The sequence below is a fragment of the Oenanthe melanoleuca genome, chromosome 12 (genome assembly GCF_029582105.1).
Source record: "Oenanthe melanoleuca isolate GR-GAL-2019-014 chromosome 12, OMel1.0, whole genome shotgun sequence".
NCBI classification, from domain to species: domain Eukaryota; kingdom Metazoa; phylum Chordata; class Aves; order Passeriformes; family Muscicapidae; genus Oenanthe; species Oenanthe melanoleuca.
In genome coordinates this window covers 12,746,836-12,759,040 of record NC_079346.1, presented here as the reverse complement: position 1 = coordinate 12,759,040, position 12,205 = coordinate 12,746,836, and the positions used below count along the sequence as shown (strand labels likewise).

The 12,205-nt window shown below is 38.0% G+C and overlaps 1 protein-coding gene across 1 annotated transcript in view; it reads left to right on the top strand.

Annotated features, from left to right (window-relative positions):
* CACNA2D3 (calcium voltage-gated channel auxiliary subunit alpha2delta 3) overlaps window positions 1-12,205 on the top strand; it is a 372,509-nt gene that overhangs the window by 236,120 nt on the left and 124,184 nt on the right. The window contains exon 13 of the mRNA XM_056501471.1: window positions 2,925-3,058. Coding sequence (XP_056357446.1) covers window positions 2,925-3,058 — 134 coding nt within the window. The remainder of the gene's footprint in view (window positions 1-2,924; window positions 3,059-12,205) is intronic.

Below are 12,205 nucleotides of genomic sequence, written 5' to 3'. Positions count from 1 at the left end.
ACAAGTCCTGTTGAGTTAGGCATGGTATGTAAAACACCAGACATCCTGTCCCTTGAGGAACTGACAGTGTAATTGAAAAAAACTGGTTTATATCCTTTAAGGAAAAGAGCATTAAAACATTTAAGATGCTGAGATGCTGCAGGAAAAGGATTGCCTAGTATAAGTAGGAATGCTTCAGGAAAAAACCAGCCCCAAACTCCAATTAATCTTCAGGTTTTCCTTTTTCTTTCCTCTTGGAAAAAAAAAAAAAAAAGTTCTTTTTTTCCATTGTGCCACATTACATTATGATGAATTGCATCAGGTGCTATCCATTTAGTCATTATTTCTTTAACTACTGTTATGTCCAGCTGATGGAAATTACTCAGTTTGAAGTCTTGTCTTAATCAGCTAATATTACACCATAATTTAGTTTAAATAATAGTATAAGAATCCTTTGAAGCATCTTTTTTGAAGAGAATTTAATCAACAAAATCTTTTAACTTTGTAGCCCAGCTCCAGAAATTCATAAAGATCTAAGTACAGCAACTCAGAAATTAGGACCAGGCAATGGGGGCTGCCTTAGCAGATCATCTGGTCCACGTCTTCCTTATTCCCAGAGGGGAAAAGTGGTCACCTTTGTCATTCTTCAGGACTACTTTGTTCTTTTCAGAGCCATGTTTCTTTCAGAGTCTTACTCATATGAATCAACTAAACAGCTTAATGACTGTTACTTCTAGAAATTTATTTCCCTCTCAGTTTAATAGTTACAATACCTGCTCTCTGATAGCTTATGATGTAAAAATCTTCTACCTCTAATCATTAATTAAATTTTTTTTTCAGCTTTGAAAATCACAATTGGAAACAGCATGTCATGGTCAGACAGTTCAGATTTAGACTTTTCCTTGCAGTTTTTACTTACCTTGTCCATTTTGTTTTGGTAAAATGAGGGATTACAGCACAACAGATGAGGAGTGTAGTAAAACTGGTCTGAAACTGCAGGGCTGCAGTTTACTCCTTGTGTGGGTGGGCCAAAATATGTCGTTGTCACTGAGGGTGAATGACCCTAAAATCAATTTTCCTTGCAGTGATTTTCCCCTTGGAAGCACAGCAGAGATGAAGGCTGCTTGCAGGGTTTCCAGCTGACTGGACAGTGGGCAGCAGCCCTTTCCTTCAGAACAGGTCACAGGGGAAATTCACACCACCTTGCAAAACTTCCTCAGCTTCTAGGCTCTGATTGTGAAACCTTGAAAAACCCCAAGCATGTTTTTCTGTTACATTTTTCTGTTACATTTTTCTGTATAAGTAGGGCATATCTAGAGGGAGCTTGCTTAATGAAGCAGAACACCAAACCATTTTAAATACATTAAAACATTCAAGATTCCCCAAATCCCTCTAGAGCAGTTTGTGAAATTTGCTCTTCTGTATCATAAGCAAGTGCATATTAAGGAAAACAAGATTTACCAAGATTCTGAAGTGAACAAAGGTGAATATTTCCTATGTTTAGTGTGTATGTGCAGATGTTAGCAGTAACATCTAGAACTTAGAAATGACAGGCACTGCCTTTCCCTCAGCATCACTTCCAGCAGAAAGCTATAGAGATAAAGGTGGGATTTGATTCATTACTTCCTAACAAAACAGCTGGGATTATTTCTTTTCTAACAGTAAAATCCACTATTGCAGTAGCAATTTTACAGTCTCTGTTTTACTTATTTGCTTTTTTAAACATTTTGTGCTGGGTCATCACTGTTGTTGGCATGTTATAAAATGGACAAAGGGTTGGATTCATCAGTGCAAGGGAGCAGAGGCTGAGCAAGCAGCACAGAGAAAAATGCTTTGGGTGTCAGAGAGCTGATGGTGGCTCCAGCTCAGGCAGAGGAGAGATGAGCCCTGGGGCAGGTTGTGCCCCAGCTGGAGCAGTTTACAGACTATGGAATCAGCTCTGTGCAGGGAGCTCCCATCTCATCCATTGCCATTAGCACATGACCCCAGTCCCTGAGCCTGGTCACCTGCTGGGCAAAGGGGGAACCTCCACGGGGATTTTACAGCTGCACTCAAACAATGGACTCACTGCTTAACCCTTACCCAGAGCATCTTTTAGTTCTGCTCTTTTATTAGTTGCAGGAGTGTTGCATCTCTTTTGCACAGTGCCCAGGAAACTGCACTCCATGTAAAAATCAGGTGGAGGCATTTTGGAAAGTTATCAGTCTAATGGTGCACACTGTAGAGAAAAACAAGCCAAGCATGCAGGGACTGTGTAATGGGGAAAGGCAGCCCACATGCAGAGCAGAAGTGTCTGTCTTTTACCACATTATTATACATCTCTCATGCTTGTCATTACCAAATCTTACCCATTTCCTTCATGAGTTTTTTCCTGCTGGGGAAACAAAAAAAGCTGGTGCTGACTGTGAGGGGCTCTGAGGTGGCATAGCTCACACTCCAGGGAGCTGAGCAGCAGGTGCTGGAGTGCACAAAGCTGGATCTTGGGCTGGCTGCTACTGCTGACATGGCTCAGCAGCTGTGCCCAAGGACCTCAGAGCATCTGCTGGTTAAAGCTGGTGTAGGAAAGGAAGGGCTCCAGTTCTGTGGGGTATCTCTGATCTAGTTAAGGGATGTAAACTTAGCAGTGTAGGAGGGTAATTCTTGTCAGTTACACCTAGCTAGAAACACATGAATTGTCAAAAAAAAATAAATCTAAATTTAAATTAAAAAATAATTAAAAGTGTGTTACCTAATGCTGTTCCTAGCTATAATATAGTAACTTTTGGCAGAGTTTTTTCCATTAGGAGTTATTAGTTATAACTAATATGTTATTATTAATATGTGAGCATAACTAATATAATAACAACTATTTGTTGTTTATTAATGCTTTTTCTTGAAAACCTCTTGAAAATAAACTTCCTTTACTTGTTCTCTCTGGTTGATAACCTGGAGCTGTGTTTTCCCAGGGTTTTTCACTCAGATCTCCACCCTGGCTGACGTGCAGGAGAATGTTATGGAATATCTCCACGTTCTCAGCCGCCCAAAGGTTATTGACCAGGAGCACGATGTGGTGTGGACTGAGGCATATATTGACAGCACTGTAAGTCTGCATGATAAAGCAAAACACGGTGCTAGAAACACTCACTATGAATCTGCTCTCTGTTGCTGGAATGTGCTAACTCAGTGTAAGAATTGGGACTTGATATCTTTATGCTGCAAGCAAAAAATTCAGTATTGCTGAGCTTTAGCAGATATTTATACATTGAAAATACTGAAACAAACATAAGTTACGGAATAATTTTGAAGTTTATGACATCCAAGACTACATTTATTTTATTAACCAAAAATGGGCATTGAACAGGTAATAGATTATATTGACGAAACATTTTCTCTATATGTTTTAAAATGTGCCAATGAATATAAACACACTGACAAGAATCAATATTTTTAATGTAGAAATGAGAGTCAACATCCAGGGGTCAACTGTGATATCTTGGGGAAGAACATTGAGAAGATTGTGCTTTTTAAAGTGTATTGAATGGGTGATATGTTAAAATAATTGCTATAAATATCCAATTTTAACTTGACATCCCTGTGAAATATTAGAGTTAAAGCACAACTTTCTATTATGTAGTGACTGAGCTCTTGTGATACTTCTGTAGCATGTGTGATAAATAATCAGATTTGCAGGTAAAGGTTGTTAATTTTCATGGATTAATCTGAAGTAGAGTTTTATTTATTTTCTTTTTATTGTTATATTTTCTTTGTTCCAATTAAAATATTTTGGTTAGTATACTATCCATAGAACCAGAGTTTGTACAAATGTCTGCCATTTAGTACAGGAGAGGCAAAGTATTCAATACAATGGGTAGAAGATCACTAATTACTCATGACACAGATTTATTTTTTCTTTCTGTTTTAAAACTTTACTTGATGGGTAAGGTGAGAGAATCTCACCAGCTTCACTCTGACATTTGGTGGGTTTTGTTTGTTTTGAGTTAGTGTTGCTTCTAGATGGTTCAATCTTGAATCTATACAAAACCACCCTGGGAATAGAGCTTTTATTTCATTTTCACAATTGTTTAGGTCTTTTCTAGTCTTCATTTTTGGCCATGGGTAATGTAAAATAAATATTTAAACTGTAGTTATAAAGGAGAAACAAAAAAGTTAATCGCTCTAGAGGGAATTAACTTATCTCTGTTTCTTTTTCTAAAAATAATGCATTAATCCAATCTCCCCTTTGTTCTCTTTCTTTTATTGAACCATAAGATGAGATGAACAGAAAATTTGTGTTATTAGTGTGCATTCAGGGTATCACACAAAATGGGGAGATGACCAGGAGAATCTTGCTCTCGTTCACTTTTTGTTTTAAACCCTTGAAGTAATCAGTGTGTGAGTGTTGAAGGGAGTTTGTGCATTTGCTAGAGCAGCAGGAACACACTCATGTCAGTGATGTCTTGGTGCAACTCTCTTCCTTTCCTTGTGAATAGTTCATTAAAAGTATTGCAAACAAAATCTTCCTCCTTTCTCAACACCAAGTCATCCCCTCTACCCACCCACGGAACACTAATTGCTGTCTCAGAATTTGAGAATTTGACATTTTACTCTTGCTTTTGCCTGTTGAGCTGTATTTCCTCAATTTTGCAGGCAGAAAAATACTCATAAAAATTAGTCTAACTTTCAGTGGTTCTCCTGTAGGTTATGGAAAAGCTAAGGAAAATTTACAACTCAATGTTGTGTGAAATACTAAGTGAATACAGCAGGGGTGAATAAATGCAAGTGAATTTAAGGACACTAGAGGGAGTGTAGAGAGGGAATCTTGAGAAAACTGGAAAATCAAAGACAATGGAGCTGTTACATTCTTGAACAATAGAACTGCTTAAATCCAAACAAAAGGTCTTTGATACAGTCAAAACTTCCAGGTTCTTCTCTTTATCTTCTCTTGTTTTCCTGCTCTCTTGACTAAATGAATCAGTGTCACTGAGAACACACATATGTACACACGTGTGCACTCGTGTACATGCACACATATTTTAAGTGTATGAAAGCTCCATTCAGGACCATAATGGGTTGGATTCTATAAGAAAAGATTGAAAAATAAAATACCATTATTTGCTTAGTTGCAAACCAACTTTTTGCTCCCTCCTCCATCATTCTTCCCACAGGAAAAAAACAAACCAAACAACAAAACCAAACAACAAAAAACAGGCAAAGGAGCAGGATAAATTAGAGTAGTCACATACAAAACTTGAAAATAGAAATGAAGGGAACCTTTTACCAAACTTGGCTTGCTTCTGCCTCAGCTAAAGCTGCCTGAGTTCTATTTTTAGAGACAGATTCCCTGCCCATCTCTAGTGCTTTGACTTTGGAAATGTTGTTAAAATAATCCTCTCCATCCCATAACTTGTTGATTTTCACAGTTTGTGTGGCTGCTGCTTGGACCCTTCCCAGTTAAAAATATTAGTGCATTTCCAGATAGCTTAAATGTCCTTATCAGCCAGCAGTGTCTGAAGAGCCAGGGTTAGATTCCCAGGGCTGCATTTACATGGTTGCACTCAGTGTCTCTGTGCCCTAACAGCATGGAATCCACTTCTCTGTTCCCTTCTCACCAAACTGCAGAGATAATTGGCCAGCTGTGCTGTTTCTGAGCAAGCAACATTAGGCTGGAACATTCTAGCATCCAGACAGAAAGAAGCTGGACAGAAATAATCTTAGGATACAAAACACTCCCCCTGTCACCCCTGGCTGTTCTCATCCAGTATTTGTGCAGGACAAAGACATCTGTGAAAGCCAGAAGTTAGTTCATTTAAATATTTAATACCTTTTAGGAATATTCCCACAAGAATTCTGCTGCTAAAACAAAGCATCTAATTCCTGTGTCTGTTCACCTTTCCTGTAAGAGGATGTCTGCAAAATGTTCATCCAGCTGCCTCTTCAACGTGGCTTTGGCACTCCTGAGCTTCACATGCTGTTAGATAAAGACCATGACTTTTGTAGAGGTGGAAATCTCTGGCAAGATGTCATATGCAGAAAGGCTGACATGGAACAACCTTTGTGTGTGTCAGGGTGTGTCCTTTGGCACTGTCAGCATTGATGGTTGATGTGCAGCCTCTCTGGTGACCCCTTGCTTCCCTTTCTCCTGTCCTGGACTTTTTTCTCTCCCCAGTGTTTCCTGCCTTTCTGAAGAGGTAACCAGTCAGCTTCTACAGTAATTTTTAGTTACTCTTCATCAGAAAATTGTGTTTATTTCCTGTAAACCCAGGATTTCATGTTGGAAAGTTGATTATCACTGTGTAAAGCCTCATTTCTTTCAGAACCAGGACTTTTGACATAGGAGTGATACAATTTTAAGAAGTGTTACTGGCTCTTGGAGCAACAACACATTTCTGAAAAAAATTTAGGTCTGTGGGGAACTGAACTGATTGTACTTGGTTTTGGTACTCCCTTGGGAAACAGTCTTTAGGGGATTATCTTGGGCTAATTCTAGGGTCAGCTTCAGAATAGTTGGGAATGCTGGGCCTGTAACAGCCCAGTAGCTTAAGAGCTGCCAATACCTTCAGGATAAATTTTTGGAATTTTAATATGTGATATGTACCAGCCAACCTCCTGTCTTCTGATGCAGAGCCCTCTGATTCCAATTCCACACCTTTCCTTAGACTTGTTCTCTTTTCCATTTTTACTTCTCTACTCAGCAGCTTGATACACAGCACAAGTGGGTGAGCTTTGTTGGACCCGTGGAATTCTGTGAGAAAGTGTTTGGGCTGTCAAGAGTGAGGGGCCAGGAGGAAGATTCTTAATTGTGGAGTTTAATAGGAGAAATGATTGTCTTGCTGCCTGTTTCTGTTCAGCTGTACAGCCCAGAGATGCTGTAGGAAATAGCCCCAAAGGTTGCAGATGGGCCCTGGGCAGTGAGGTGTGGGCATCACTCCTACAGAACAGCCTCAACATAACTTTCCTGCTCAAAAATGGGATCTGATACCAGTCCTTCAGCTTTGCTGAGGCCCTCAAGCATGTAATGGTTCAGAAAATAAAATAACCTAATGACTGCTTAAAAAAAAGGATTTCTAAGTGATAGCTTTCAAATGTAAGCAGAAAAGAATTCTAAAGGTATCATAGTATTTCAGGGAGGCAACATTTTTAAAGCAGTCAACAACTTTTGCATGCATCTATAGAGAGCAATTAAAAGTGAGTATTTTGGAAGGAAAAGGAATATGTGCTGGGCACCAGAACACTCAAGTGCAGCAATGCACAGAGGTCATCTCTTGGTATTGTAGATAATCATCTGTAGACCACAGAAGCCTTTAACTCATTCTTATGGTCACATTTGGAGTGTGATGGAACATTACTTCTTTTCCTGCAGGAAATAAAAAAAGACTGGTCTGGCCCCTGAGTTCCCATTGTTTAAAAGTTTATGATTGACAATTAGTTTACTGGGTGTCCAATTTGACCTACTTAGAGCTTTGCTAACTCTTCCTAGTGGAATTTGTTCCTCATAAGTGTACCTGAACATCTCCTCTGGATTTAATGTACCATTGAGTTCTCCTCCAGGCTGTTGGTCTCCAGCTGGGAGCAATTCAGGCAAACGTTAGCATGTTGTCTCTGTTCAGTTTCCAATCAGAGGAGTCCTTTGCTTAAAAAGAGCAAATTATTGTTTCACTGAATATTTGAGGTGATGCTCCAGAGTTTGAGTCCATTTAAGACAGCAGTGTTTGGAGTCATTACAGGTCACAGTTTGTCATAACATGAATGGTGAGTGCTTTTTCTCTTTGTAATTTCCTTCTGTGTCAGAGTACCACGTGTTGATTCTTCATTTGCATTATCCCCCCATTATCACAGACATAGTGCATGTCCACTATATATGCATTCCACTTTTAGGTCAATTCTAGCTCAATTCTACAGTTGCTGTTGTATATATGTGTATTTGTAAATATAAATATATTTTCCACATTTCTTTCTTTTTTTTTGAAGGAGATAATTGAAAGTATTTCCTTATCAAGAGACTGATGCTGTCCTAGGAAGGCAACCAAGAACCTTATTTTTCCTTATGTGGCAGTAAATTGTGATAGCTCCAATGAAATAAAGCCTTTAATAACCATTAATAACTATTTATAACTATTTATAAAGTGCTTGTAATGGGTGTTGCATCTACATTGTTATGTATATGGTAAAAAAAATTCAATTTATTCATCTTCATCCTTTAAAAAATCAAGTACTATGTAGGCATACTTTTTACTCTGATCCAAATTCTTTGCAGAAATGCAGCAGCAATTATAGGAAGCTCATGCCTTTCAATTGTCACATCAGAATCCACATGCTTTGTGTATGAAAATTTAAATTTGGGATACAGTGCATCTGACAGGAGAATTATGAACCAGAGAGGATATATATACACACATATATGTATATATGGACAGAGTTATAAGAGATGGTCCTAGGCATATTTTTCTATCCAGGACTTTCTGGTGAGGTATTAAAATGCTGTTTAGTGCCTTTTCCATTCACACAGTTTTCTTTCTGTTCAATGCACAGAAGAGCTTTTATGAAGTAACAAAAATAAAATAGTACCCCATTTCCACTAGCTTCTATTCCCAGAGATATATTCAAATGCTTTTGGTGGCACAAGTTAATTGTGCTATTATAGTAAGTGGATATATTTAGCATTTCTAGAACAGTAAAGGTTCCCTGGGCCTCTATTTCAAAAAAGGACCTTCTAGATTGCAGTACTGGTAGGTATTAAGATGCATCAGTGTGTTCAAAATGTTCACTTATGTCTAAAGTAAGTGAATACTGGTAGTCACTGAAGAACTGAATGTCAGCAAATGTCATTAATCAACAGCTGAGATAAGAAAATTTACACACAGTAATTTAAATTTTTTTTTTAATACACTAAGAACTAGAAATCTCTGTTGCTTTTTTCCAATCCCACTTTGGATTTGGTTACATGCTCCAACCTTCCCTTTGTGGCCAGCATCTCTTTATCTCTTAAGAATTTACAACTCTTTATCAGAGAATGTCATCACCTCTAAGTGCCTCTGAGGTTCCCATGGGAATTTCCTTTTCTTGCTTTGACATTTGAGTGAATTGGGTTAGGGAAGAAAAATCCCATGCATGGATATCAGGCCTTCCATCAGGTAGGCTTGTCCATAAAATAAGGTTCTTCAAGCTCTGCTTTGTCTCCTACAGATCTCAATGGCCTTTTGAAGGTTCTGATATGGGAGAAAAGTAGAAAGCAGCACAGGAAATGCCTTTGTATCAGCACTTCAGTTTGGATTAATTTTCCTGGAAATGTACAGCAGTTCTGACATTTCACCTTGAAGCTGCCCTGGAGCACAGTTGCAGCTCAGAGCTGCAGCAGTGACAGTCAGGGTCTGGGGCAGTGCCTGAGCTGATTAATGCAGCCATGTGTGCACATTTAAAAACCTGTAAAAACAGGTTATACACACATTTATAGGGAGGTGCAATACCCCTTTATGCTGATGATTATTGCAATGTCTATAGAAATCTTCATTGACAGTCTCATAAAAAAAGAAAGCATTTGAGCCAAGGCTTTTATGAGTTCTATAGCCCAAAATTTTTAGTTGCCATAATTAAGCACTCTCATTTTCTCTGAAATAGTTCTAATCTGTTTTTTTTTACTGCTGTGTCTAGAATAAATGAATTATCATGAAACACATGAACTGTTTCAAATTCAGTATGATCTGTGTCAACTGTCAAAACATAATGAGCTCTGGAGATAGTCAATGAATGAACCTCTAAACTGAATAGAATTCATGCACTCCAGTTATCTTTCAGATGCAGCTCAAAACAACAATGCATTTTGCTCTTTTTTGTTAGAAAATGAACATCTGATTGACTCCTGCTCAGCAGCAGGGTGCTCATCAGTGTAAGCAATGTTGTGCCATTTATATCTGTGCTTAGATCACACATTCACACACCCAGACAAGAGTCTGGTTGTAGTGTGTCCCAATAAAACACAAATTGAGACCTCTGATATCAAAACTGGGGCATGCACAGGAAAATAAAGCCCATAATGACCTAGTGGGGTATGGACATTTAAAATAAGAGTGATTATTCCATGGAAACAGAGTACATGCAAATAAGGCTTCATCACAGGGAGCCCCTCTGCACACAGTACCTACACAAGGATGTACATAATGTACAAGAATGTATCTTTTGAAGGAAGCTTTTTGAAGGAAACTGCTTCTTTTGATAAATTACATGTTTGTTTTCTTCCACTGCTAATTCTGGAGCTTATAGTATTAGGGCAATTTCCAATGATTGCATTAAGCAAAGAATATTACTACAGAGAGCTAATTGCTAGTTGTCAAAGTCACAGTAAAACTGTTGTAAGGAAATGGCAATACTTAGTTTAATGAATTAACACTTTTCATGTGTATTGCTCTACATGGTATTTACACTGTAAAATGCTATAAGTGATATATCAAAAAGATGTTTAAAATATCAAAACCAAAACCAAAAGTCCTGCACTTAAAGAGGAACATAAAATTTCCTGCTGGGGATGTGGAACATGGAATGCCATCTGTATTACATGGCACTGAGAAAACTGATTATGTTTGGACCTCTATTTCATAGCAGATGGGTTCATTAAATTTAATAGCCTCCAGAGCCTTTAGAAAGAGTGTTAAAAACATGTGGAACATGCTGAGACACTTCACTTCTCGCCCCACAGTCATTATAACTCTGGCACAGACTATAAATATTACACTACTTTATTTCCATTGAATTGGATTACTATTATAATTATTTTTTCATAGGGCACATTTACATGAGAAATGCAGAATGCAAATTGTTCTTCTTCAAACTTTTAGATATGCAGTTGATGTCTTTAAATGCATTTTACAGTTCTTTGCACTTGGAGGTTTTTTTCTAGAACTTATTTTTGTCTTCCTGCGACATCAGCAAGCAGCTGCAATGCCACAGCAAAGCTGGGTCTTAAGCTGCTCTGCTCCCACTGTGGTGCAAATAAGACAAGCATTAGGTTAAACCATTGAAGGGAAATCACAGGAGTGCTATATTTTGGCTTTTAGCTATATATTGCCAAAAAAGATTCTTTTTTCCTAGTATTTTATTATTTTATTACTTTGACCTTGGTCTCTGTTTATCTTTTATCACTGGATGAAAGAGAGATTAAATTTCTAATTTAAAATCAGATTAGTTCCTACAGAAATATTGCTTTAAACAAAGTAAAGCTTCATCTTTTTTTTAAATATTCTCAAAGTATTTGATAAAGGATTATTTTAGTATTTAGTTTTTTATTTTAAATAATATTTCCAATGAGAACAAGTTTTACCATGTTTAAGTACTTTGACACCAGTCTAACCTTCTTCCACATCTTCATTTACTACATGTTCTGATGTTTAAACTAAATTATGGTTGAAGAAATTGTCATCCTTGATCACTATTTTTTTCAAAAAGAACTGTTTCCCAATAACCATACCAGCATGTTCTTGTACAATGTAATTATCTCCTCTTTCCACTTCCTTTCCTGCAGAATGCTGTGACTATCCACACTGTCTTTTACTGTTTTTCTGAGGTCACTCTTGGTTTTGGGTTATACTGGTCATTTTAGTGTGGATTTTCTCCTTCTCCATATCACTGACTTCAATTTTGCCACTGACTGCTGCTGATATTATTATCATGACCTGACAATTTTAATAAATCGCCAAAGTCCTACTGCAGTAGATGATGGATGATTACAGGATTAAATAACAATTCCTTCCTCATATAATTTACATTTGAAGTAATAGATAAGAATCACCAGTTGCTTAAAAGGGAAGAAAATGAGAAGACATAGTACAACAGGGTGGGTCAATGCAATAATTGATTGCTGGTCATTCAAACAGTAGTGTCCACTTCTGCAGCTTTCCCACACAAGTGTCTGGGTTTCAAGAACCATGGAGTTCTTGCTCATGTTTGGTTAAACTTGACTTCATGGAATTCTATTAGAAAGAATGTTTTCCTAATATCCAATCTAAACTTTCCCAGGTACAACTCCAGGCTGCTTCCTCTTGTCCTGCACTTGTTACACCTGGGAGAAGAGATTGATTCCCACCTGGTTACAATCTTATTTCAGATGTTGTAGAGCCATAAGTTCCCCCCTGAGCCTCCTCTTCTTCAGGCTAAACACCCCCAGCCACTCCCAAGGAGCCTTGTGCTCCAGCCCCTTCCCCAGCTCCATTTCCCTTCTCTGGACACACTGCAGCCCCTCAATGTCTTTTGTGTAGTG